We start from the raw sequence: 26,646 nt of genomic DNA, 5'->3' as shown, positions 1-26,646 counted from the left end.
CTCCTCTCTTTCTTTCTTCTCTCTTGCGCCTTCATGCGAGCCCAGCAGCACCCTGCCACCCCTCTGTTCCCCTCACCCCTCATCCTTTCCTCGACACCGCCGCACCCCTCTGCTCCCCTCGACCCTCACCATTTCCTCGCCACTACAGCGCCCCTCCGCCCTCGCGGCCTCGCCGTCCGGGCTCCCCGCCGCCACGGCCTTCCCACGAGGGGTGCGGCCTTGCCGTCCCGCTCCCGTCGCCGCCGGTCGTCACGCCGCGCCCATCATCGCCGGTGCTACCCCCCCTCCCCCCTCCCCGCCGGCCTCCCCGCGCCCACCACTGGCACTGCCACCATCACGGGCTAGGGCCGGCACGGCACGACCGCGCGCCAATCGTACAGTGCATGGACTGCGGCGCCGGTACGGCGTGGTGGCACGGCACGACACGATTGCTATCCGTGCCTAATCGTGTCGTGCTGGACCACACGTTTGGCCATCTTTACTGCTGGTGCCGGCCCTGCTGGTGGGTCCAGACCTTGCTGGTCAATTTCTTTGCGGGCGCCGGTCCAGAGCATGGCCCGTGGTCGACTGCAGCATGGACCCACTTGTCAGTAAAGATGGCACACTCCGTCCACATGGTACACGTAGATGCATGGTGGAGTAGTAGGAGTTCCCATTAGTGAGGATAAGATCTCGCTGCGTGTGGACGGCTAGGCCTATGCCTGCTGGTGGAATATTCTCCGGCGTCCTGGCGTCCCCCACCAGGCCACCCACCTTGTGGGCTGCAGCTCTACTGTTACGGCATCGTCCCTGTGTCCGCGACTCCGCGTGCGCTACTGCTCGCCCCAACATGCCAGCAGCAGCAGATTTTCAGGAAGATACTCTCTACTCCATCTAGCTAGCTAGCTAGGCGGTAGCCATATACTAGTCATCTCTGTATATATGCAATGCACCATCTGGTATAGCCTCCAGCTAGCGCTTGAGCTAGCTACCTGTTCTATATCTAACATATGTACGCTGAAGTGATCCCATATTCTTCTCATGTACGATATGTCAACTATACTATATATGACTTATATGAGTACTAGGGATCAAGCTCCGGCCTAGTATCTCCAACAAGTTTGTGTTAGTGGAGTGGTCAGGTTCTGAATATTCTATGTGTTGGTACATTCTCTTCTATTTATTGCTACGACCTTGATGTTAAAGAAACAGAATAATGCTAGCTCCTAGCTGCTCTAGCTCAACTAGCACGGAACATGTACAGAGATGGAGAGTGTCGGTGTGTCTGGAGTGACTAGTTAATAATTTACCCATGGATCATCTTATCCTAGTTACTCTGAACCTATTTTTTGCTCCTGTTTAACAAATGGAATGGACCGATCCGCCACCGTCTTATTTTTCTAAATGCATGTCTGGTGTAATAGCATGACGGACGGATCAATTAACATCGCCAATATTCGTACGTAGGGTGGCCTCAAGTGGATCGCTAATTCGCTACAACATCTATGATCATTTGACTCAAAACCAATGCACTCGAGCCACGAATCCTATAATATAGCAAGTAGTGATGACATATGTAATGTTATGAAATTACTTTGAAGGCAAATATTCTCCTATGAATAATAGGTCACTACTACTCGCTTTGCTGCATCAGTAGATCGAGTTGAATTGCATGCTATGAAACATGCGTTCGCCAAGAATTAGGTCAAAAGCAACAGGACGAGATATCGTGGAGGGCATGCATTAGCGCAAAAAGGCAATTAGCTAGTACCACTAGTCGTTCCTCCTGCCTTTTAGTGTGGACCGTACGACCTTTCCATTCAACGCTCTGAAGGAACCAAGGGAAAAGCAGCGCCGAGAATCTAAAGGCGACTGACGGCCCGAGCGAGGTCGTCGATTTGGTCTCTGTTTGATCGATTAGCAGGTAGCTAGGTTAATGTACACCACGGCCAGCCATCAGTTGCTGCACGACGATTTGCCGGGCGATCTATGCCATGCATGAACGATCATCGAAGAAGCTACTAGCTAAGTAGCTAGCTAGATGTACTAGTGGGTGTCCTATTCGATCGGCCACAACGCAAAAAAAAAATGGCCCTTCATTTATCTGGCCACCTTGAAGGAATGGGTCTCAATGGGAGGCTGCTCGATCGCTAGCTTTGTTGATGGAACTAGCAGTAGCTGCAAGGGAATCCAATTAGATCCAATTAAGTATGACAAGGACCAGGGTCATATGCAGCCAGTGTGTCGCCTCAAAAGCATATAGTAATGCAAATGTTTCTTTAATACGGTGACAGTTGATTCCTGATACTGCTGCTGGCTGCTGGGGCCAGCTGCTCGAGTCTCGATCACCATCAACTCAATCCCCACTGATTGTGATCGATCATTATATTGTGGTGTTAGGTCCCCTTTTTCCCCTTTCCTTCTGTCTCTAGAGTAGGACTCGTTGCAGGTCGTTGTGCGCTCGGAAGGTACGTGCGTGTCGCTCTCCGTGGAAAAGCCAGTCTGGGCCAGGCCACTTCTAGTTGGGGGAACATATGGCACCCAGCATAAAATAATGTTCACCGTCGATCATCAGTGCTGTGACATTAGTGTGTACTAGTATATAGTAAGGACTAAGTAACCCTAGGAGGAGGAGGAGGGAATTAGGCCGACAACGTGACCAGCCAATAATCAGCTAGCAGCAGAAGAGGGCTGCAGTTTTTTTTAATATATATATCTAGGTGCGTAGCAAAATTTATGAATCTAGAAAAGCCAAAACGACTAAAATTTTGGAACTGAGTGAGTGCTACTATTATTTTTGCGGATACTTCTACCATTATTAGAGTGTACTGTTCATATATAATCAGTAGCCTAATTATCAGGAGGAAGAAATAAACAAACCAGGTTTGTTTATGCCGGCCCAGCATGCTGGATCATCCGATTTGCGATGCAAGCAAGTTGATGGATGGATCATGGATGGATGCTAGCGTATGTATATATATATATGTTGGTGCACATGGCCTGGGCGTGATTGGCTAGCCTAGCCAAATGGCAACTCAGAGCGTCCGGTGGCTGCCACTCATTCATTCCGAGCAGTGTCGCACAGTTGCTACTTGCCCCCTCCCGGGATAAGCTACAAAATTAGCTCCGGCGTGGCCGGGCCTCGCATGCAGCACGTACACCGGCCGGAGGAGGATCCATCCAATTCCAATCCGTGCGTGCAGCATGCATGGGCGACGACGGTTAGGGTGGTCCTCGGCCCAGCTCGCTAGAGCAGCGAGCACGCGTCCTAGGTTGGGGCCATCAGCGGCCATGCATGCACGCGGCCGGCTCCGATCTACCACTAGCTTTCTTCTTCGTTGACGCTGGGTCAGCCGCTAACGAGTACGGAGTAGCTAGTAGTCTCGAGTGACCAACGGGGCGAGAGGATCGGGATCGGAACGAGCAAGCAAGCCACCGCAGCAGCGTGTGCCCCCCGCGACCAGATCGGATCCATCTGGCGGCTGGCGCTTGCCGGTGCAGAAGCAGCAGCACGCGCGCACGCACCCAACAGCAGGGTGTGTGTGGTGTTGGTGTGGTACGTTCAGCGCAGGGAACGGTGAAGTGGGTGTGGATCGGCTGGCCGGAGGCGTGCGTGTAGAATAAGAACTGGACGATGGGAGATTGGGAGGGACCGCGGGGGAGTGTATCTTAAGATCTGGTCCAGTCCTGCGGTCCTGTACATGGATCCATCGGTGCGGTGCGGCCCACACTGTGTGAGTGAGAGTGTGTCGGTATCTCCGGCATTCATGTGAGATTCGCGCAAGTGGACGGGCCCACGCCACCAGTTCAATCATCCACCCGACCCGCCCCGCCGGCAGGGGCGGCCGGCGGCGAGATGGGGATGCAGCACCCATGCTGAAGAAATTAAAAGGTTTTTTTTAGGGTAACGGGTAGCTCTTTATTCAATCAACCGATCGTTACAGGATTACCCATAAACTCAGGCGCTTCATGAAACCAAACCGATTCAGGTTGGGTTGCTCGCTCGCTCGCTCCAGGTTGTTGCGTGGCCGTGTTTTCCGCCGACAATATTGGGCCCGTTTTGATTTGGGCCGATTCCACACCATCGTGTGGACGAATGAATGCGCTTCCGTGCATGGCAAGGCCCCGCGCAAGAGGAGAGGTGCCCATTTCGTCCGTGTTGGGCCAGAATGGCAATAATAAATGAGCGTCCTCGCTCGCAGTCGCGAAGTCTCGGTCCGAATGACCGCAACAATAGAGAAGAGAAAACTTTGTTTTCGTAGAGATCCAGTTTGGGCTCAACACACCACACACGCACACAAGTTGTTTCTACGTATCAATTTAATGTTCTATTAAGTGATATGTCAATCCTAGATATAACGGCATGATATAAAGCTTTGGGCTTAGCCTAACTAGTCTGTCAACCTGTGCTACCGGACGGGCTAATTAGAATTAATATAAAAATAAAAATTATAGCTCATATAAGCTATATTATTAGCTATATAGCTAATGTTCTAATGTACAATACTCTAAAGATACATACTCATCATTATCTAGTTGTAATATATTTAGTTTTTAACAATATTTTTCACTTTGACCTCCGTATATATTTGATATGTATTTAATTAAACAATCTGTTAAAGCTATGTGAACAATATAAAAGTTGGTATTCTTATATCTTCCCCATAACATAACACGCACCATGGGTAGTATTTTTATATAAGCAATAACATAATTAATATATTAATAATGATAGATATAGTCATTTATAATTTTATAGTAGTGTACTTTAAGATTTTATTATAACTATATAACTTAGATTTAGATTTAGGAGTTATTTTAACTTTTAATAATGATATAATTAGATAATTTATATAAAAATTTAGGGGTTATTTGATATTATTTTTTATAATGGCATACGTGGGTAATTTGTATGAAGATTAGGGAGTTACTGAGTTACTTTAGATTATTTTTTATAATGCCAGAGGTGGGTAATTTAGATACATGTTTAGGGGTTACTTTAGTATATTTCGTAGCCTATTTTATAGTGACAGATGTGGGTAATTTATTGCTGAATGTTTCTATTTTTTATGAGAATTTCTCTATTTGGTAAGAGTGTTCACCTAGAATCCAAAGTAATTTCAAAAGGAGGTTCCAACTATTAGTAATAGTAAGATGTTGTGTCCAAGGCAAAATGCCCCTCCCTGTTCTCCATTTGTCGCGCGCCAGTAATACGCACTGAGATGTCAACTGTCATAGGGCAAACTACATTAATTGTCTGATACTAAATGACCATTGTTTCTCTTCGAGATTGTTTTGGATTAGTCCAATCATCAGAGACTTCTTGTGATGAAACAAGGACATCAACCAACCAAAGACCCTAATGGACCGCAAGATCCGAAGGGCTAGATAGCTACTTGCTTCTGGGAAAAGCTTGCTAACAGCGAAGTAGAGCGAATAAACACACCATTAAACCTAAATCACCGTACTGTCTGTAGAACCTCATTGAACGTCGATGGTTTGAACGCTGTACCGCAGGAGGAGGCCCCGGCCTCAGGCTCGCTCGGTCGGTCTTCCTTGGCTGCACCCGCGAGACCATCTTCGGCTTCCTGGCAGCCCGATTGGCCGAGGCGCAGATGCGAGGACGCAATCCAGAAGTCCGTGCGCCCAACGATCATGGCACGCAGCGACCGCGCCGCCTCCCGCCCGGCGGGCCATCTTTTTTCCTAGCTCTTGAAAATGTCCAGGCTGAGGAAGTGAGGCGGCTGCCGCCTGCCGGGGCTCACCGAGACGCGAAGAATGTGCGCGGGGCCGGCGGGGCACCTGTACGGCGGCGGCGACGAGACAATGCGTGGAAAATCGAGGGGCGTGGGGCTTGGAGACGGCGAAAGTTCGCGACCCGCGTGCGCGGCCCGTGCTGTTGCAGACGGGTGCTTTTGATGGATGTGCGATCCAGTCGTCGCCGGTGAAGTCGCCCGGCTCGCGCGGCCGGAGGGGCCATCGGCCGGTGGAGCAGTTTAGCCGCGCTCGACCGTTGAGTGGACGGGGCGCTGTGCGTGTCCTGCGCGCGGACAAATCGAGCGCTAGAGCTGTGCGTTGCCGCCCCATTGGACGACGTACGGCAAGACTTGACCGACGGATGGCATGCACTGGCATGGCATGGTTGCCCATGGATCGACCGATATGATCAACGCGCCGGTCGTCCCTTCAGGTGAAGCAGTCCCCAAACTAGCTAGCCTGGGTGCAATGCATGCGAATCGGGTGCCGTCGGTGTATGTACGTTGTTCCGTGTCTTGGATCCCTGCACGCTTTGATTCCATCTAGCTATATATCAACGTTCGCTGATCAAGTAAGGTCAGTGGCTCACTTTTGAACAACACCTTCCATTCCACACCACAGCATGCATCAGCATCACCTTCCGTAATGTCCACTGAAACCGAAGTCTACTCGCAATATCGCGGAACTTTCTGCCATCGATGGCACAATCGATGTATAGAGGCTGAAGATTGTAGTACTCCCAATGGTGATGTTTTGCCCAAATTCCTCTAACTTTTTAACTGTTTTTTCATAGAAAAATCAATATATTAACAACTACACTACTACATTACAAAATTTCTCTATCAATCCGCGCCGGATCAGTCACAACGATAATGTCTTGGGATGGTTAGCCGCTATAGAAGCTAAACTGATTAAGGTCACGGGTACTAGCTGGTATATATGCGCAGATCGATCTGCATTTCTCTGTGTATGCATGCTGACGACTTCTGATCTGTCGGTCGCAGGCAGTTTATTATACACACTAATAACACACGCTCGCGCGCGCACTTTTTGACTGATGCTTGCACGCTTTGTCTACTTTTTTTTTTCTTTTGAGGGAATTGCACGCTTTGTCTGATTCATTAACTGATTCGATCTGCATGCTTCTGCAAAGCTAGCTTAGTGCTACTAAATACTAGGAAATAATCAGATGAAGAAGAAGCTGGTCTGGTCTGGTCTGCGTGACTGCATGCAGGGATGAAGCTTCGGCGCCACGGACGATGGACGACCCCCAGAAACGCGCGCGTGCGCCATGGAATCCGTCGGAGCTGCTAGCTCCAGTCAGTCATGGCATGCTGTCGTGCGACTCCATCGACTTGCTCCCCACACGTGCGCCACTGGTTAGGCAGAGCCCAGGCGTCAAGGCTAGCTGATCTGATGACCGGCCGGCACGTTCGTACAACTCTTCCCCATTCACCCGTCGTCGTACGCGCGTACATCCATCGTATATCGATCCGTCAGCCATCGCCTTGGAAATTAATGTTCGGGAAAGTAGGTACAGGCGGTAGGTATCCGTCTTGGGATCCCCACATCGGCGAACTCGGAATCCATATTATTGGACGAGACAATTTTTCACAGAGACGACGGTGCAAAAGAGTCCATTCAATTCTGATGTGCATGCAAAGCTAGCTAGGGGTCCTCGACGGAGAAAATTCGTGCTTTCACTTAACTTTTTGTTTACTTTGAATTCAATCCGACACCGTGGGTGCGTTGTACTATTTAATTGTCCGGAAAGATACTAGTAGGTAGTGTAGTCTACAGGACATTCCTGCATTGGAATTCGCATCTGAATGTTCCTCGATCTCTTGACGACCGGAAAAGTGAGCCGGCCTGTAGACGGCTACTAAGCTCCAAGCATCCACGTCGTTGGTCGTTTAGTGTGCATAAACACGCTGCATGCATGTGGACTTCTGAACCGTTAAGTTAAGAGTCAGTCTTGGTAAATCGGTAGGTATTTATCTTCAAATCCCCATCGATCGAGCTCAGAAAATTTATTGTTTTTGGACAGCAAGACAGGTTTTCACAGACGACGACGGTGCGAAGACGGCTTCAGATTCCATTGAATTCAGATGTGCGTGCAACGGAAATCGGCCAGAGAAAAACTCCAAGTTTACTTTGAAGTCGATATCCAACACGGTATTATATTATACTTAATTATATTGTTCCAGGAAACTACACGGGCCAATGCCAGCCCTGCATTATTGTGTTTTACTATGAATGTTCTCCGAGTCTGCTGGTGACGACCGGAAATAATTGGGTGTGGTATTTTCTCCGTTTTTATTTACGTATCGTATTAGGTTTGTTCTAAGTTAAATTAAACTAACTTTGATAAGTCTATAAATTAATATAGCAACAACTATACTATCCAACATATGCACTATCAACGTATACTTTATGGTGGATTCAATTAAACAAATTTGGTATTGTAAATATTATTATTATTTTTCTATAAATTTGATTAAGGTTGGTTAAATTTGATTTAGGAGAAACCTAATACGACATGTAAATAAAAACAGAGCGAGTATAACGTAGAGCTAGCCAAGTTACCCCGTTTGCCGTACGCTAGTCATAGGCCACCTTTATGAATTTTGACCAACACAATCCATCAAACTATATATATACATTCTCAGTGTATAAAATAAGGCAATCAGATTAGTTTTTTAAAATACATCTTTTAATGTACGAGATTGATGATATATTACTATGAGAAATTGGTGGTTTTACTTCCGGATATGGATGTATACAGCACAAGTTCCGGTTAGGGTCCATGCGCACGTCGTTAGCGATTCTCTAGCACCACGCACACGCATATGGATGTGCCGCAGCTCGACCGGCAGCTAGTATATGTAGATCTGACCAACTATGTTGTAGTTTGGCTCTAGCTACCTCGCATACAAGTAACACTAGTGATTAAGAGTTGACTTGTGCCCATCAGCGCTAGCTGGTGACCGACCACACCGGCGTATACGTACTGCATGCGTCCGTGTACGGACGTTATCTCCCTTCGATCTGCAACTGCATTTCCAGTAATAATAATCATATATACAAGATATAGCAGTCGGTTAAGTACCCTGCACATGCGCATCCGCGTCAGCCTCTGCCCTACAATACTCCGCTGCTGGCACTGTGATCTACACACCACGCATACCAAGAAGATCTACTGAGTACAATATACACAAGGATGACGTGCTACGTCAACGTGACTAGTACAACTCAAAGGATTGTTTTTTCTCCAATCGAATGAGACTGTACGATGAGTGAGTGCGTACGTAGCACATGACGCTTACAACATGCCCGGTAAGCAAGCACGTGATGAGATACGTTACTACTACTTCTTCTGGGATTTTTATATATTTTTTTTGGTGAACGAACAATCCTCGGATGACCTGATCTCTTAACGTTTAATAAATTCTTGTATATATGCAGGCTACGTATTTTCACACCTGTTGAACACGCGAGCCGTTGAAGAATTGAAGTTCAATTCGAAGCAGCCGCGCCGCCGCCGTCAAACCGTCACGGCGCGCTTTGGGATGTAGCGGCGGCCGGCGACGGCGAGGCACCGGAAATCTGGGCCAACCGCCCAACCGGACACAGGAATTCCGGATCAACGTCGACTTGCCTCACGCCTTCGCTTGCTTGGACTTTGATCGATCAGTTGACGACGGCGACCTGCTGCTTTCCATTTTGTCAGTATTCATTTTTGCCCCCTTGAACTTCTCCCCTGCATTCCTCTCTCTCTCTCAAAAAAAAAGAAACTTTCTTGCACTGGCGGTATGCGTGAGTGTGATGGATCAATCCTTTTATTATTGTAAAGTTGTCACCTGGCCATACACCGGTGTCGTTCGATTCGTTGTCATTTTGTTGGATGAGTATCCACCGAGATCTTGGTTATGTCACACAGATAGATGGACAATATATGCAAGGTCACAACGATATCCATGGATGGGGCCGGGACTACGGGAGCGGCTCCAGATCCAAGCAAGTGTCATCTAGAGTACGTGCCGGATCGGATCGGATGCGTTGGTAGCTTCAGTTCAGGGTTTCGTGCGTGCAGGGGCGGAGCTACAGTGAGTGCGTGTGGTACGGTTCTGCTTTGTTCTTTTGTTCGGTGGTGTTACGTGTGCTGTACGACTGTGTTGCCGGTTTGTCTAGTGCTACTGCTATGTTGTTTGTTCCGGTTGGTCGCTGTAACACACTAACTTCTAGCTACCTATGAGTTCCTAAAAAATGTCGGGCCCGCACATTCGTTTGGTTAGTTCCGTTCCGTTCTGATCTTATCTTTATTTGTCATTTTGTTCGAGCTAAGCAGGTTAGCTGCCTGTAGTAACCAATATCTGTACTTAATTCTACGCATAAGCCAGATGGTCTGAAGTGTATCACAAGACAAGATTAGCCATACATGCCTAAAAGTCAAATCTTATTAGCTGGCTTCAAACTGCTGCTGTCTGATAAGTACTCCGTGCACTGCCGCTGCCTGCCAGTAGTACTAACACTTAGGCTAATCACACTGGGAGGTTTCGTATCTCTATTTTTAAGAACGTCACATCAGCTTAGGGGATGAATGAAACACTATGCCTCAATGGAGATTTTCATTTCATTGTTTCTAAAGCTAATCAGTGTAATTAAATGCTAGTTGATCTATTGGCGCACGGGATCCCCCATGAAACAACGGCGGTCACAGTGGTCGTTTCACGCTATTTTCAACGTTTTGGAAATGAGTTAGCAGAATGTTATGGGGATGAAACTGGTTCTTTCTCTTCCCTCGTTAAATCAGTGCCACGTTATCAAAAATATTGATGTATTATGGTAATTAATGCTATGAAACTCGCCATGAAATCCCCATTGTGATTAGCATTAGCTTGCTTGTTTTTACTAGTGATCGACGATGGGAGAAAAAAAATGAAGAAGATCGACAGCACCTGTCTTGTGCGTTGACCAAAGCAGCAATCGATCGATAGATCTCGTTCGCCTTTCCGTCAGGTGATTTGATTAGTCTAGGGAGCAGAGATGAACCTGCTGCTAGCTTTGGTGCGCTTCAACAATAGTTCAACAATCAGAGATGAGATCCAGTGCCGTACTTAGCCAGTACAGCTGATTAGCAGCTGTCCATATGCCGTGGTTATATTTTAATTCACCAGGGGATTATGCTTTGGATCTCTCTGTGCATGAATGTAAGCCTTGACTTCCGGACCAAGACAAGTATAACAGGTATGCCTCTGCTACATATATTTCATATAGGAGTACATGAATTGAAGCCTTTAAAGTACGTACTGATGCATCAACTAGCAGTACTGCCTAAACAACTTTTGAATGACGCCTGCCTCGACAAGTTTAAGATGAAAATGGCGCCTGCCTAAACAACTTGGAGGGACAAACAAGTTTGATGCCGTGCTAGGTGCCGCTGACACTAGGTGGGCACAATAGGCTTTTTTTTGTCAAAAAAATTATCCAGACCTTACTCTAGTCATAAATAAGCCATGTTTTTTTTATATCAACACGTTCTTCAAAACACAACTTTGATTGATACTTTTTTTGTTGCAAAATATATATTAGACGTAGTAAAAATACACATTTATGAAACTACATTTTGAAACAAATATATTGGTATCATTTTCAAAATTGAAATTCCACAGATAAAAAATGCAGTGACTTATATGTGATTGGACATTGGAGTGAGTAGAACTCTCCACTTCAGTTTACACCGAGAGCCATGCGAGCAGCGATTGATTTGCATCCGAAATGGCAGGGGAGGTGGGCATTGGAGGTTATCAAATGGGAAGAGGGTGAGAAATAAAGGAAGGTTGTGACTCGTGACGACGGGAAGAAGATGCTACTCATATTCGCTGAATCCGGACAAGGTTTCGCGTCAAGCTATACCCAGAGGGTTCTCGACTTGTCGTTGCCACAACTAGGCAAACAATTTCTTTTAGCCAAAATACAGAGACAGGAGGCTGAGACAAAGGGGGAGCAAAAGCATGGGAAACGAGACCGGAACGTGGTTACGATTAATGAGGCCGCCCGCCAGCTAATTTAATTAAGCTCTGCTTCCTTCAGCTGATGGTCAATCGTATCGTAGAAAGGCTAGATCTCTGGCCCCATGGGTCCGGCACGACAACAGAGGCTAGCTAGCTGCCTGCCCTCAACTTTTGACTCCACCCTTGTTCAGTTTGTTCTGCTGATCTCGTCTGCGATCTTGTACAGTTGGGGGTTCGAGTTCGACTACCTGTCCCGTCTTCCAAGGCTCGCATCTCACAGGCAGCCGTTCCGCTTGGCATATCCACCGATCCGACGCCTATATAAGGGTGCTTTTGGTTTCGGAGCAAAGTACAGTAGAACGTTCCATCCTAATTTTGCAGATGTTTGGCTGTCAGACTTGTGGAGCGGAGCGGCTTTCAACGGGAATATTTCCATCAGATGCCGAACGAGCCTGCTCCAAAAAATCGGGCGGACGGAGCCGCTCCGCTTCGGACTCGCTCCTGCCTCGCTCTCCCGTCTCTGTGCATAGGTTGACTCCTCAACCAAACACAGCATGGAGCCGCTCTGTTCCAGTTCACTCTGCAACAAAAAAAACAGAGCCGCTCCGTTCTAGTTTACCAAACACGGAACAGAGCGGCTCCGTTCCACTTCGTTCCTCAACCAAACACTACCTAAGACCTTATTCGGTTAGTTAGGATTGGATCTACGAACCATTCCACCTTATCAAAATACAAATTAGTAAACCATTCCAACCGGGAATCGATCCAGGAACTCAGTTTCAGAGTAACCGAACGAGCTTTAAAGGGACCCACTCCCTCCATGGATGGAGCACAGGAGCTCTGAGCTTGTGCTAGCCAAAGCCACCAAGTATCTTCACGAGTAGTGTACTCGATCTCTTCCAGCTGTCTTCTCCCAAGCGCGGCCCCAGGCAATGCTTACTGCTACTAGCATACTGTATATGCACACTCCGTATATTAGTATATATAGTAGGTGCGTATATATACATATGTATCCATGCTGCATGCATATATAATACTAAATAATTTGAGCACGTCCATTCCATGCTCCGTCTTTGCGTTGCTTCTCCCAGCACGGGCCGTCTGTCTTTGCTCATCTAGTCATCTTGTGCGTTGACGTGGATGACACAGGATAGTCAATAATAATAGCGATGGCGATCGTCCGAACCTTTGTTTCTTTACTCCTCATCAGGAACAACGCAAACCGCAACCGCATGCACTTTCCCGAATTTGATTTTAGTTTCTTGCACGGAAACGACACGGCTACACATATTATTATTATTATTAATAATAATATTATTATTATTATGTTTTCTTCTCTCTTTTATTTTACTGCTGCAGACAGCAACGGTTTGCTACTTATTCAACCGGTTTTTGTACGTATATATGCTATGTAACCATCACACAACTCGGGGTTTACGACCACACGTACCTAGTGATCATGTTTGCCTTAGGTCGGTTGCTGGTGTCATCCAGGGAAAGTAGTGTGCGCACGCTAATTTCGTGGCTTGTTGGAATTTTAAAATCCTCAAAAAAGTAGACACGATGTTGGTTCAACCTCGATACATAAAACAAGCATATGATTTGACTAATCGCTGGTCAAAAGTTATAAACTTTGCGCAAATATGATCAGAAGCACGATGCACTAAAATACAAAGAAACAAAAATAAACCACAGAAAGACGTGTGCAATATATATATATATATGTATCCCCGAAAAGATGCACTGCACAAATACGCATCTCGGAAACAAGCCATATGCATAAATTTTCCTTTATAGCTGCTGAAGCACTACATATCTTTTCGACTAACAGCTGTCCCTTCGCGAGTAGACACCATTTCACAAATATACCCTAACCATCAAAAACAAATATGTCCTTGGATGAACACGCAACCATTCACAAGTAGAGGCCCCCTCCCAGAATTTGCAAACCTCCCTCTCACAAACAAATGTCATTTTCGTGAACATGCGTCCCCTCAGAAATAGATGACCGCACATGCCATGCATGCGGCTTCTAATTAAAGGGGGAGAAGTTAAACCCAATAAATTAAATTCGGATATCTTAACCTAGCCACCATGCATCACTCGTGTGTGTACATATACCGAATTTGACGTGGCCCCAACCGGGTTGTACAAAACTAACAATCAATCGGAACGGAGAAAAAAAAAAGTAGCCAGGCTGACGGCTTTCGTCCTGCCCGAGTCCGTGCTGAAGGCCACCCCTTCGCCGACGGTGCAGATGCGACCTCCTCCGCCCTGGCCCCCCGTCCCGTTCGTCACCAGTCTGGTCAGCAAAGAGTTACATGCGCCGCGCAGGCGCAGCCCCCCCGCGAGCTTTTCCGCCGGCAACCATCACGGATTCACGGCGCAGGTCAAAGCCCTGCCCCTGCGCTTTCCATCGGACCCCGATCATGGCGGTCGCGTTCGTCGCGTCCCGTCTCTTTCCGCTCCGATCGCGTTGCATCCCAACGCACGCATCAGCCAGGGCCAGAGGACACCGGCACCCTAACCGTGCGACTGCAGAATTCAACTGGGAGCACGTACATGAAAAATATCAGAGGAACTTCATACTCGTACGTACAGGAAAAAAGACACATGGAAATTTTTTCCCTTCAATAAATAAATAAGAAAAGGATGTTTTGGGATACGTGCCCCGAACCTTCCGGATGCGGCCACGTGCGTGCGCCGGCGTCCGCGTCACCGGCCGCCGGCGCCGCACGCTGCTCCACTTGCACGCACCTACAGTTGCAAGCGAGCATCTTCCTCCCCTCTTTATCCTCCCCGTACTCCCCATGCTTTCCCACCGTGTCGTCGACCTCTGGTCTCTCTATATATTCGGAGACGGGGCGCGAGCCGAGCTGCACACACTCACGCGCTCCAGCTGCTTGCTCCTGTTTGGTGTGTGCAGGCGGCGGCACTCCTAGCAGCCAAGCGCGAGCGAGCGATCCTGAGCTGCCATGGCGACCAGCGAGGGCATCCAGATGGCGGTGGGGCTGGACGGCGCCAGGGGGCGCCCGTCGCCGGAGCCGCTTCGGCTTCCGCCGCGGGCGGTGCTCGCGGGCTCCGTCGACGGTGCCGCCGGCAAGGAGGCGGTTCCGGCGGCGGCGCGCGGTGATCGCGCTCGAGCGCCGGGGACGGAGACCGCGTACTCCGTCTCTCTCAGCGTGCCGGCGTCGCCGTCGGGTCTGCACCTGGCGCAGCTCGGCGCGTGCGCGTCCGTCCGCAGCGACGGCGGCGACGCCGTGCGCGTGGCGCCGGTGCCGGCCGAGGCGACGCCAGAGCCAGACGCGCGCCAACACGCGGAGGCCACCGAGGAGGCGCCGCCGCAGCTGCTGAAGCAGGCGCGGTTCAACTCGCAGCCGACGCTGACCATCAGGACCGAGGAGCCGCCGCTGCAGCGCATGCGCACCGTGTCGCGCAGCGACAGCACGCGGGACCGCCGCTTCGACCAATTCAAGACCTTCTCCGGCCGCCTCGAGCGCCAGCTCTCCAACCTCCGCGGGGTGCCTCAGGACCCGGCCGAGGTCGAGCCCGCTGACTCCAAGATCTCCGAGGAGGAGACCGACGACGATGAGGTGCCCACCGCCGACCGCTACTTCGCCGCGCTCGAGGGGCCCGAGCTCGAGACGCTCAGGCCGACGGAGGTGTCGGCGCTGCCCGAGGACGAGACGTGGCCGTTCCTGCTGCGGTTCCCGATCAGCGCGTTCGGGATGTGCCTGGGCGTGAGCAGCCAGGCGATGCTGTGGAAGGCGCTGCAGTCGGAGCCCGCCACGGCGTTCCTCCGCGTGAGCCCCGACGTGAACCACGCGCTCTGGTGGGTCTCCGTCGCGCTCATGGCCCTCGTCTCCTCCATCTACCTGCTCAAGGTGGTGTTCTACTTCGAGGCGGTCCGCCGCGAGTTCTACCACCCCATCCGCGTCAACTTCTTCTTCGCGCCGTGGATCGCGTGCCTCTTCCTCGTCAAGGGCCTGCCGCGGCCGGTGTGGACGATCCACCACGTCGTCTGGTACGTGCTCATGGCGCCCATCTTCTGCCTGGACCTCAAGATCTACGGCCAGTGGATGTCTGGCGGCGACCGGCGGCTGTCCAAGGTGGCGAACCCGACGAACCACCTGGCCGTGGTCGGTAACTTCGTGGGCGCGCTGCTGGGCGCCCGGATGGGGCTCCGCGAGGCCCCCATCTTCTTCCTCGCCGTCGGGCTGGCGCACTACGTGGTGCTGTTCGTGACGCTGTACCAGCGGCTCCCCACCAACGTGCAGCTCCCCAAGGATCTCCACCCGGTGTTCTTCCTCTTCGTGGCGGCGCCCAGCGTGGCGTCCATGGCCTGGGCCAGGCTCTGCGGCGAGTTCAACTACGGCGCCAAGATCGCCTACTTCATCTCGCTCTTCCTCTACATGTCACTGGTACGTGTCCGTGCGTTACGTTGTGTTGCGTGCCGCACACCTTGCTGACACGCGCGCGCATCGTTTATATATTTGTAAATAAAATTGTGTCTCTGACGATGGATGCATGTACAGGTGGTCCGGATTAACTTCTTCAGGGGCGTCCGGTTCTCGCTGGCGTGGTGGGCGTACACGTTCCCGATGACGAGCGCCGCCATCGCGACGACGCTGTATGCATCGGCGGTGACCACCGTGCTCACCCGGGCGCTGGCGGTGGGGCTCTCCGGGATCGCGTCCGTGACGGTCACCGGCGTGCTGGTGGCCACCATGTACCACGCGTTCGTGCGCAGGGACCTGTTCCCCAACGACGTGCCCATCGCCATCACGCAGCGGCCCAAGGCCAAGTTCAGCAAGATCCTGGCGCACCTCCGCTCCTCCGGCACCGACGTCAAGGAGCTCGTCTTCTCCGTCTCCAGGCACGGCGGCTCCGACACCAGCAGCGAGTCGCCGTCCCCGATGGCGCGCGGCCGCGGCGGGGAAGAGCCGTAGGCGCGGTGACCATGGATGAGCAGACGGCCGCGTCGATTTGTAGTTGAGCTATTACTCAACTCCCGATCACCTGTACAGGCTTCAGAGGAGTTCTTCGGATTTGATTTTCATCCGTGCAGATGCTCGCGTACGTGGCACGCTAGCCGACAGGCAGCTAGAGATATGTGTCCTTTGAGCGATTGCCATGACAAGGATGCAATCACGGGAATGGCACTAGTTCAACTGAGTTTCTTGTACATTTGGTTTTTACTTCTTTTATATATTTTTAATTGCAAGTTTATGAGGCTAGCTCATGAACCTTTTCTTCATCATGTAAGAAACCTTTTCCTCTGAAATCCTTCTTCAAAGAAACATTTTTCTCTCTCCCTTTTGACAGTAAGAAACCTTTTCTCTGAATGTCTGAAACTCTGAAACCAACTTAGGACGCTGTCTGGGCTCCCAAATCAAAATGCACATGGGCCTTTTGTTGGGCACCACAAATTCGTCCACCTGTACTAGTCCAGCCCAATACGTTTCGTACCCCTGTGCTGAGATACATATCATCATGCAAATACATAATCTTTTGGACAGCATAAATGGACATTTGCATGCTGTATAAAACAAAAAAGAGAGATAAGGTAATCGGACAAAAAGAAAATGGCTCAAGTGGTTTGAAGCCAATCGACGAAGGGATGAATCATCTGCCTGAGTGGCTGTTACGTACGGCTCATTTGCTGCCCGGCTAAGCTTCAAACCACTTCAATTTGCTCATGTCATCTCACCATTATTAATTGAATATTACTTTTGGAACCTCCACTTAATCCTCATGTTAGACAAGCTAAAAGAGGGAGAAACTACGCAAAACACACGTCCATTGATTTAGCATATATACTCTAGTCATCATAGACAACAAGAACCATTGGATCTAACCTATTTATACATTACGCACCTTTGCTATTAAACCCCCCCTGACTATCTTAATACATTCTTATTCAATTATCCACTTTTGTCATCAACAAAATAACTCTAAGCATCTATGCCTTCTTCTAAATTACCCACATTTGCCGTCATTGAAAAGTGAACTCAAAGTACCCCCAATGAGCCTATACATTCTCTTAAATTACCTACATACCATTAGAAAGAACCCCAAAGTGTCTCCAATGCTTCTAAACTATCAACATATACCATTACAAAAAGAACTAATAAAGATGCACGTTTACCTCCTTCTAAACTACACGCATCTTGTTTTTTTCCCAAAAAAAAAATCCTACACACATCTACCACATGATATAAGAAATATAAGAAAAAACCCAAAGCATCTGTCTTGCATCGTCACATATGATTTTCAAATAAATATTGGTTTCCCTTTCCATCCCTCTCAATTATGTGGGGGAATAGTATTAGGAGCAACGTATATGTTATTGGATGGTCGGACACATATAAAAAATACCGATCGCGAGGTTAAACCAAGTTACCATGAATAATAACTTCGTGCAACACTCTAATTTCGTAAAGGAAGGAGGTGTATTATAAAGAAGACAGTCAATACACACACATCAGGCACATATAAATTGTAGACATTTCATGAAATATTTACCATCTAATGTATTTTTATATAAATAACATTGCTAGCCCGTGCAGGCGCAGCTTTTGATGGACCAGACTGATGCTGCTCAGGGCAAGTTGTGGTCATGTAACCCTTTTTTTTATGTAAAATGGGTTGAATTAGTAGGGGAATTCGGGCTCATTAATATGTTCAAAGAATGTATGTTCAATTCTATAATTTTCCTTAAAGTTCTAGGCTGCTTGCATATCCCATGATGCAGGGGGAAGACAAGAACATGGTGGAATTAGTAAGAAAGCTGAGCCTGTCGCCGTCGGTCAATCGCAGAAAACTAAACCCCCATGCATCCAACGATGATCTCGAGTGAATTGTCCGGCACGACAGCAGAGAGGCCGCACTGATGAATCTCTATATTGTTTCCATTTTGAGACGGCCGTGTGCCCTGAACTTTTGACTGCATTCTTGTTCTGAGCGGCGCCGATCTCTTCAATTTCGGCCAACTCTTTTCTACTGCACCCCTAGCTCTAAGCCTCTACCTGGCATCATCGGCCCGTCTCTTCCAGGAAAATCACCTGCCAGAGCTAGAAGCAGTCCATCTCCATCCAATGACTGCGCGCGTCTATATGGATATATATAGCCATCTTCCTCATGATCCCCAGTTCTCCATGGACAAGCTCGATCGTGCTAGCTAGACTGGAGGAGGAGGAGGAGGTAGCTCTGTGCGCCTGTCTGCGAGTTGAACCCAGGCTTCGTCCTTGTTCAACATTAGCAGTACAAGCTTCCAGCTTCTGTGTAGCATCAAAGCATCCCATGGCGGCGTCCAGCGAGAGCACTCAAATGGCAGGACCGGATGGCGTCACTAGGCGTCCGTCGCCAGAGCCGCTTCGGGTTCCGGTGCCCTCGACGCGGACCTGCTTCATTGACGCGGCTGCAGCGGGCTTGGAGACTGCGGCTGATGCAGCTGGATGGAAGGGGATGGGCACGGTGGCCAGCGTACCGCACGGTCATTGCGTCCACGTGCAGGAGGTAGAGACGCCGTACTCCATCTCGATCTGCAGCGTGACGGCCCCCCCGCCGGCGCCGCACCTCGCGCGGCACAGCGCGTACGTCTACAGCGACGTGCACCACCCCGGCGTGCCCGAAAAGACCAAGGAGGCCGACGCCGAGCTCAATATCTCCGAGGAGGCGAAGCAGGCGCGGTACCACCCTCAGCCGACCCTCACGATCAGGAGCGAGGAGCCGCCGGAGCAGGAGCAGGGCACGCTGGCGCGCAGCGATAGCATGCGAGACCGCCGGTTCGACCACTTCAAGACCTTCGCCGGGCGCCTCGAGCGGCAGCTCTCCAGCCTCCGGGGGGGTTCGCGTCACCCGGCCGACAACGAGCCCGCCGAGTCCAAGGTCTCCGAGGACGATACGGACGACGACGAGGTCCCCACCGCCGACCGGTACTTCGCCGCCCTCGAAGGCCCCGAGCTCGAGACGCTCCGACCGACGGAGGTGCCGGTGCTGCCCGAGGACGCGACGTGGCCATTCCTGCTGCGGTTCCCGATCAGCGTGTTCGGGATGTGCATGGGCGTGAGCAGCCAGGCGATGCTGTGGAAGACGCTGGAGCTGGAGCCCTCCACGGCGTTCCTCCACGTCAACCGGGACGTGAACGACGCGTTCTGGTGGTTCTCCGTCGCGCTTATGGGCCTCGTCTCCGTCATCTACCTGCTCAAGGTGGTCTTCTACTTCGAGGCCGTCCGCCGCGAGTTTCACCACCCCATCCGTGTCAACTTCTTCTTCTCGCCGTGGATCGCGTGCCTGTTCCTGGTGAAGGGCCTGCCGGAGCCGGTGTGGACGATCCACCACGTGGTTTGGTACATGCTGATGGCGCCGCTCTTGGTCCTGGACCTCAAGGTGTACGGGCAGTGGATGTCGGGCGGCGAGTGGCGGCTGTCCAGGGTGGCGAACCCGACGAGCCACCTGGCCGTGGTCGGCAACTTCGTCGGCGCTCTGCTGGGCGCCCGGATGGGGCTCCGCGAGGCCGCCATCTTCTTCTTCGCCGTGGGGCTCGTGCACTACCTGGTGCTGTTCGTGACGCTGTACCAGCGACTCCCCACCAACGTGCCGCTCCCCAGGGAGCTCCACCCGGTGTTCTTCCTCTTCATCGCGACCCCGAGCGTGGCCTCCGTGGCCTGGGCCAGGATCTGCGGCGAGTTCAACCACGGCGCCAAGGTCGCCTACTACATCTCGCTCTTCCTCTACCTGTCGCTGGTGGTGCGCGTCAAGTTCTTCAGGGGCGTCCGGTTCTCGCTGGCGTGGTGGGCGTACACGTTCCCGATGACGAGCGCCGCCATCGCGACGGCGATCTTCGCGTCGGAGGTGAGCAACGCGCTGACGCGGGCGCTGGCGGTGGTGCTCGCCGGCGTCGCGTCGGTGACGGTGGCGGGCGTGCTGGCGGCGACCATGTACCACGCGTTCGTGCGCAGGGACCTGTTCCCGAACGACGTGTCGATCGCCGTCAGGCGGCGGCCCAAGGCCAAGTTCGGCAAGATCCTCGCGCGCATCCGTACCTCCAGCGCGGACCTCAAGGAGCTCGTTCTCGTCTCCAGGCACGGCGGGTCGGAGACGAGCAGCGTCAGCGAGCCGCACACCCCGATGGTGTACGACGGCCGGGGCAGGGCAGAGCCGTAGATCACCCGGATTGCCGGCTGCGCAAAATTTGGGCCTTTTGTTGGTGACCCACAAAACCGGCCCAGATGCAATATCCAGCCAGCCCAATTAGATTAGTAGGCCTAAATTGAAATTCTTTTTCATGAATTCATTTATTTTCCCCAGCCATCTGCTTTACAAGACCCGGCCCCGTTTAGATTCCAAATTTTTATAACTTTTGGCACTTTTTGGTACTGTAGCACTTTTATTTGTATTTGACAAATTTTATCTAATCATGGACTAACTAGGCTTAAAAGATTCGTCTCGTGATGTACAGTTAAACTGTGCAATTAGTTATTTTTTTACATACATTTACTGCTCCATGCATGTGTCCCAAAATTGATGTGATGGAGAGAGAATGTAAAAAGTTGGAATTTTGAAGGGATCTAAACAAGGCCCCAGTGCTGAATCTATGGTTCACCGTAAGTTCCAAAACTTACGGTCAATCGGACTCCCTAAATGAGTTTTTCTCCTCTAGCATAATTTTCTTTCTTTTTATTTTTTCTTTTACTTTGTCTAGTTCTAGCTGGTGATTAAATTTATTCCCAAATTTTTCTTCCAAACTGGGTATTAAGTTTTGCTTCCAAAATTTTTACTTCTATTTTTTTTATTTTTCAAAAATTTTGAAAATCTTTATCTCCTAAGTTTGACCTCAAGTTTTTGCTTCCAATTTTTTTCCCGGAATATCCCAAATCTGTTCTTAAATTTTGTTTCCAATTTTTTTCTCCTGAAGTTTTGTTCAATTTTTTTTGAAGTTTCATTAAAAGTTTATTTCAAAATTTTCCCAAACTTTTTTTTTCCAATTTTTTTATAATTCTTTGTTTCTGACCTTTATAATTTTCTCTTTCTACAATTTTTATCTTTGCGATTTGATCAAACTTTGTGTATATAAATATTTGTATGTAATTTTTTTAAAAAACAGAAAGAGAGAAAGGGATACGTGCGGACGGTAGTTTAACTACCTGGTCGGAATTGACCGTACTTAAGGCTCCGTACGGTCACCCACAAATTAGCGTACCCCTTTATAAGATCATAACCATTTGGAAAAAGTCTAAATTACTCCCCTCAATTATAGCCAAAGTTTGAATAACTCCCTAAATTGTCGTTTGGTTCATTTTACCCCCCAAACTATACCCTTTGGTTCAAATTACCCCCTAATATAATTTTTCCTTTTTATTTCTCCACACATAGGTGGAGTTTTAAGTTAAAATTTTACAAGATAATATTACACATCATAAAATATGTTAGAAAAAATACACCATAATTTTTTATCATTATTTTGATAGGTTAGGATATTTAATAATAAATTAATCATTGGAGTTCAAAATTATATAAAAACAATAATGAAAAATCATAGCAAACTTTTTTAATATGTATTGTGATGTCCACTACTATCTTGCAAAATTTGAAATTAAAATTCAACTTGTGTATGGAGAAATAAAAATAATAAATTATATTATGGGGTAAAATAAACTAAATTATACGTTTAGAGGGTAAATTGAATCAAATATAGTTTAGAAGATCATTCAAACTTTAGCTATACTTGAAGGGAGTAAGTTGAGCTTTTTTCTAACCATTTTCGTGTTACAAGATCGCACCTTATCTCGACATTCGACAACAAGAAGGCAATTTACTGATATATTTATTTACCCAGTAAAATAGCCATGTTGCATGGATCACGAGAGCTTGTCCATATATTTTTTTTAAAAAAGAAGAAGAATAAACCACGAGCGGGAGGATATAATACAGAAAATTGATCGAGTATTTTCTGTCGGAATCATTCAGAAATCACCCACTTCGAGTATGATTGCTGCTGCTGCATTGATTGATGAATATGGCGACCGAACGGAACCAGCCGATAAGCATTGATGAACGGCACCCACCGCTCGTCCGCTGGACTGCTCGGAGACCTTACTCATCCTCGCTTCCTCAGGATGTGCAGGTGCAGTGCGAACTCGAGGGTACATGGCGCCTGCCTCACTCACCAACTCACCAGCAGCAGCCAGCTCGAGCCCCACGCAAACTGTTTCTGCAATCAGGCTGCCTCTCCGTACCATTCCTGCAGCAGCCAGATCCCCTTTTTCTTTTCCTGAAAAAAAAAACCCTACCCAGATCCTCAACAGAAAAAGGCAAATTTTATTTTTACGCCGATCATTCCTGGAATCGAATAAAGATGGCATCTCCCAGAGTCCAGGTGAATGCGGCCATGAAATGGCGTTTAGTTTAGCCCAGCAAGATCCGCGGCCGTAGTAGTAGTACAGTGCGACTGTCAGTCGGAGACAAGGGAAGCAACCAAACCACAGCGAGGCGGGGGCGCGATGAGTGGGCAATGATTCCCCTGCCAAATCGCAACCTCCATCAGCTAGACACCAAACCAAACCGGAGCCCGAACAGCGAGATGGATTAACCGGCGGCGGCCCCCCGTCCCGTCCGTCCGTCGCCATCAACCCACCGCTGCGGTCGCTCTCCCGGCCCCGGACCCATCCTCCTCCGCGGACCACCGCCAACAGAGACACGGCCCCTCCTCCTCCTCCGCGCACCACCGCCCACACGGGATACGCGCACGCGCTAGGATGGAGTCAAGAAGAGAGCGGTGGTGGTGGGCAGTAGAATAAGCTGCGCTGAGCTGCCTCCGGTTGGCGAGGCATCCCTTCCCCTTCACTCCACTCTCTCCAGTGGAGCGCTTGCTTGACTTCCCCTCTTCGCTTCGTGCTGTTCCGCCCTCGCCAGACGCCCGCCCGCCCGCCGGAGCGAAGGGAAGCGGGGGAATGCAGGCGGCGCGCCACGGCCCGGCGGCGGGCGGTAGCTGGAGCGGGGTCGCGGGGGTGGGGCCCACCACCGTCGACGAGGCGTCCATGGAGCGAAGCAAGAGCTTCATCAAGGCCCTGCAGGTGCTTCCGGAACCCTGCATTCCCAGATCCCATACGCACACAAAGAAGAATCTTCTGCTTCTTGAGCTGTTCGTTTTTTCTCCGTTTCGCGGGGGATCCGGCTGGGTTTTGGAGCCTGGATTTCTGGTTCATGATGGTGCGAGTTTACGCGTGCAGGAGCTCAAGAACCTGCGGCCGCAGCTCTACTCCGCCTCCGAGTACTGCGAGAAGTCCTACCTCCACAGCGAGCAGAAGCAGATGTGAGTCACTGTCCTGCTCCTGCATTGACTAGCTCCGGGCATCTTTTATTGCCACAAACGAATTGCTCCTATCTCGCCGCAGCGCCATGGTTTCTCTTTCTCCTCGTACGATTGCATCTTGCATGCTATCTAGCTCTATTTTGTCATCTCGCATAGGGATTGAATTCAATTGAAGCGTTGGTGCAGCATGTGGGAGTAGCAACTACCTGACTTCCTATGATAGGTATAGGAGGGTCTCCGGAATAGGAGGGCCGAGCCACCTATGGGCTATGGCACAGGACAGCAACAGGTGCGAGGAAGAGACCTTGATGTGGTGGTGCGACTAGAAAACGAATTCCACTGGCTAGACTAGAATAAAGAGTTTTGGTATTATCTGGAATTTTGGAATTATCTGACAACTGCCCGTGTACTGTTTGTAGTGTGAATTTTGTCACTTCAATGAAATTCAGCAAAAGGGGCCCTCTCATATTTATCAGTGCAGGATATATTTCAGAAATATAGGATGTGCACTTTCTTCTTTTTAATGATAGGATGGTGTACTGAACTCTGAACTTGCACTGTACCCTTATTTCAACATAGCACATTTTCAATTGTAACATTCAGATTCATGACCATATTATGACAACTGAACCTGTTAATTTACATCAGGGTGCTAGACAATTTGAAAGATTATGCTGTACGAGCCGTTGTCAATGCAGTTGATCATCTGGGTACTGTTGCCTACAAATTGACAGACCTTTTCGAACAGCAAGCTTCTGAGGTGTCAACTTTTGAACTGAAAGTTGCACGACTGAACCAGGTAATTGCCCACTTATCTGCTATACTTGCAGTATATGCTGATGAAACCATGACAGTTAAAATACTGACCTATTTACAAATCTGTAGCAAATCTTCACATGTCAAGTCTACACAGACAAAGAAGGCCTCAGGCAGCAGCAAATGATGGGGACAAACGTAAAACACCACAAGCACTATATCCTACCATGTAGGTGAATGTAAAACTTAGATTTTATGCACTGTTTGGAAACTACAATATAAAAGGTGCTGAATTTTGATTCCCCATGTTTATCTGCCAAGCTAGCTACTGGTCATAAGAGATCCCCGGCTCATGGGCACCTGCCAATAGACACTGATCAGGAATCAAAACCTAGACCTTATCCCTCAGGTGGGCCTTCTTATTTTTTTCTCTTTGCTCATGTTGCCATTTATGGCTTATGCTAGGCAGCATATTAAACTAAAAGTATTTTTATTTCATCGGTGCAGCAAAGACCCTTTCCTGGCATCTGGCTTCAGAGAACAGCACCACAGCAAATGCAGCACATAAACCTACATTTGCGTTAGACTTCTTCCACTTTTGTTCAGCTTTGTGTAAATGGCTTCTTGTTTGTTTGTTAATGCAAAAGGGGGTTATGTACTTCTGATTTAAACTAGCTGCCATCTGCTTTTTTGCAGCCTAGTGGACATATTAGCATCAAAACCTGCATCAGGTGATTTAAACCTTCTGTGTAATAATCATTCTGCAATTTAATTTCCTAGAGGGCATGGGGGACAGAAATGTTTTATTAACTCCAAAGTCGTTTTCTTATTAATTTTTGTTTGGAGAATGAATGTTCCATATGAATATATGATGTTTCAGGTAAGGAGCGGTCTGCTTCTCCTATGCGCAGGCCTCTGCAGTTTAACCGGAGCACCAGTCCTGATGCTATGCAAAAGGTTGGCACTATGGTATGTTAGAATATGACATGATCTTTATCCTTTTTTTAATTAAAAAGGTGACGAACTGCAGATTTTGTCTCTTTATGACAAATGTATATTTAACAGATCATCTTTATTTTCAGAACCAATCTGGTGTAAAGGAATTTTCGACATTTCATTCTTTTGACAACCCTAAAGGGCGTGCAATCCAAAAGGCTCCTGTTGGCACTAAAAGCATGCTAGCCGCTCTCTTCATTAAGCACAAATCAGCGAAGATGAAAAAGATTGCAGTTCGCTGATGAGCTCGCATTTGCTTGGGGCAAGTGTCACTGTAAATTTCATGCAGGAAGGGAAGCTTGATATTGTACATCTGACCTGTCGGCCGCTTTCAGTATGCTGTTGGTTTAGAGCAGAGTATCTGTAGTCATCTTTCATTTCAGAATTAATGTTATTGTCATCTTGCTAATGACCGAAATGTAATGATTTCATATCAGCAGATACCATGCTTGCAGTGTAATTCTGTTTGCCTGAAGCTTCGGCTTTTAGCATCTAAAATAAAAGCATATCGGAAATAGCTTTTCAGAGTTTTCTTTCTGGAATAGCAGTTGCAAGAGGTGTTGCTCATGTGGTGATTACAGAAAGCATCAAAAGTGCTCGAACCTTTGCACCTACTGAATATTCTTACGCGTTTGAAATGTGAAACAGTTGGCAACTACCTTACCCATTTGTTATCAGCTACGTGCCTTTCAAACTGCTCCTACAGCAATGCATTTGGCCGCTCAAAATGTCCAGAAGTTGAGCTAAAAAAATCTGTAAAACACATCTTGATTGCAATACAGTGCACTGTACGAGATGGAAATTCTGAAGTCGAGCTATGTTCATTAC

General features: G+C 48.9%; 3 protein-coding genes across 4 annotated transcripts; all 3 read left to right on the top strand.

Annotated features, from left to right (window-relative positions):
• The first annotated feature begins 14,654 nt into the window (after positions 1–14,654).
• On the top strand, positions 14,655–17,050 carry LOC112886443 (S-type anion channel SLAH2-like). The gene is made up of 2 exons (XM_025952346.1): positions 14,655–16,171; positions 16,286–17,050. The coding sequence occupies exons 1-2, from the start codon at positions 14,726–14,728 to the stop codon at positions 16,697–16,699; spliced, it is 1,860 nt and encodes a 619-aa protein (XP_025808131.1). The 5' UTR covers positions 14,655–14,725; the 3' UTR covers positions 16,700–17,050.
• A 2,002-nt stretch (positions 17,051–19,052) lies between these two features.
• On the top strand, positions 19,053–20,918 carry LOC112885165 (S-type anion channel SLAH2-like). Its single transcript, XM_025950826.1, has one exon. It carries the CDS (start codon positions 19,053–19,055, stop codon positions 20,916–20,918), a length of 1,866 nt encoding a protein of 621 aa, XP_025806611.1.
• Positions 20,919–23,280: 2,362 nt separating this feature from the next.
• Positions 23,281–26,343, top strand: LOC112884584 (probable protein ABIL4). Of its 2 annotated transcripts, none has more exons than XM_025950008.1 (9): positions 23,281–23,827; positions 23,984–24,066; positions 24,715–24,865; positions 24,952–25,051; positions 25,148–25,231; positions 25,330–25,402; positions 25,519–25,553; positions 25,703–25,779; positions 25,905–26,343. In XM_025950008.1, exons 1-9 carry the CDS (start codon positions 23,705–23,707, stop codon positions 26,058–26,060), a joined length of 882 nt encoding a protein of 293 aa, XP_025805793.1. In that variant the 5' UTR covers positions 23,281–23,704; the 3' UTR covers positions 26,061–26,343. The 2 variants fall into 2 exon arrangements, with proteins under 2 accessions (XP_025805793.1, XP_025805792.1); XM_025950007.1 differs by having other exon boundaries at positions 23,293–23,827; positions 25,703–25,791.
• Positions 26,344–26,646: the final 303 nt, after the last annotated feature.

Source organism: Panicum hallii, chromosome 3, assembly GCF_002211085.1.
Source record: "Panicum hallii strain FIL2 chromosome 3, PHallii_v3.1, whole genome shotgun sequence".
NCBI classification, from domain to species: domain Eukaryota; kingdom Viridiplantae; phylum Streptophyta; class Magnoliopsida; order Poales; family Poaceae; genus Panicum; species Panicum hallii.
Note: the sequence above shows the minus strand (reverse complement) of the source record. Positions and strands in the feature narration are given on the sequence as shown.

Bases quoted from the DNA above. Each gene is read 5' to 3' on its own strand.
- LOC112886443 (XM_025952346.1), top strand. From the start codon at position 14,726: ATGGCGACCAGCGAGGGCATCCAGATGGCGGTGGGGCTGGACGGCGCC. The intron at 16,172-16,285 runs GTACGTGTCCGT...ATGCATGTACAG, and splicing joins TCTTCCTCTACATGTCACTG to GTGGTCCGGATTAACTTCTT.
- LOC112885165 (XM_025950826.1), top strand. From the start codon at position 19,053: ATGGCGGCGTCCAGCGAGAGCACTCAAATGGCAGGACCGGATGGCGTC.
- LOC112884584 (XM_025950007.1), top strand. From the start codon at position 23,705: ATGCAGGCGGCGCGCCACGGCCCGGCGGCGGGCGGTAGCTGGAGCGGG. The intron at 25,554-25,702 runs GTGATTTAAACC...ATGATGTTTCAG, and splicing joins AGCATCAAAACCTGCATCAG to GTAAGGAGCGGTCTGCTTCT. The intron at 25,792-25,904 runs GTATGTTAGAAT...CTTTATTTTCAG, and splicing joins TGCAAAAGGTTGGCACTATG to AACCAATCTGGTGTAAAGGA.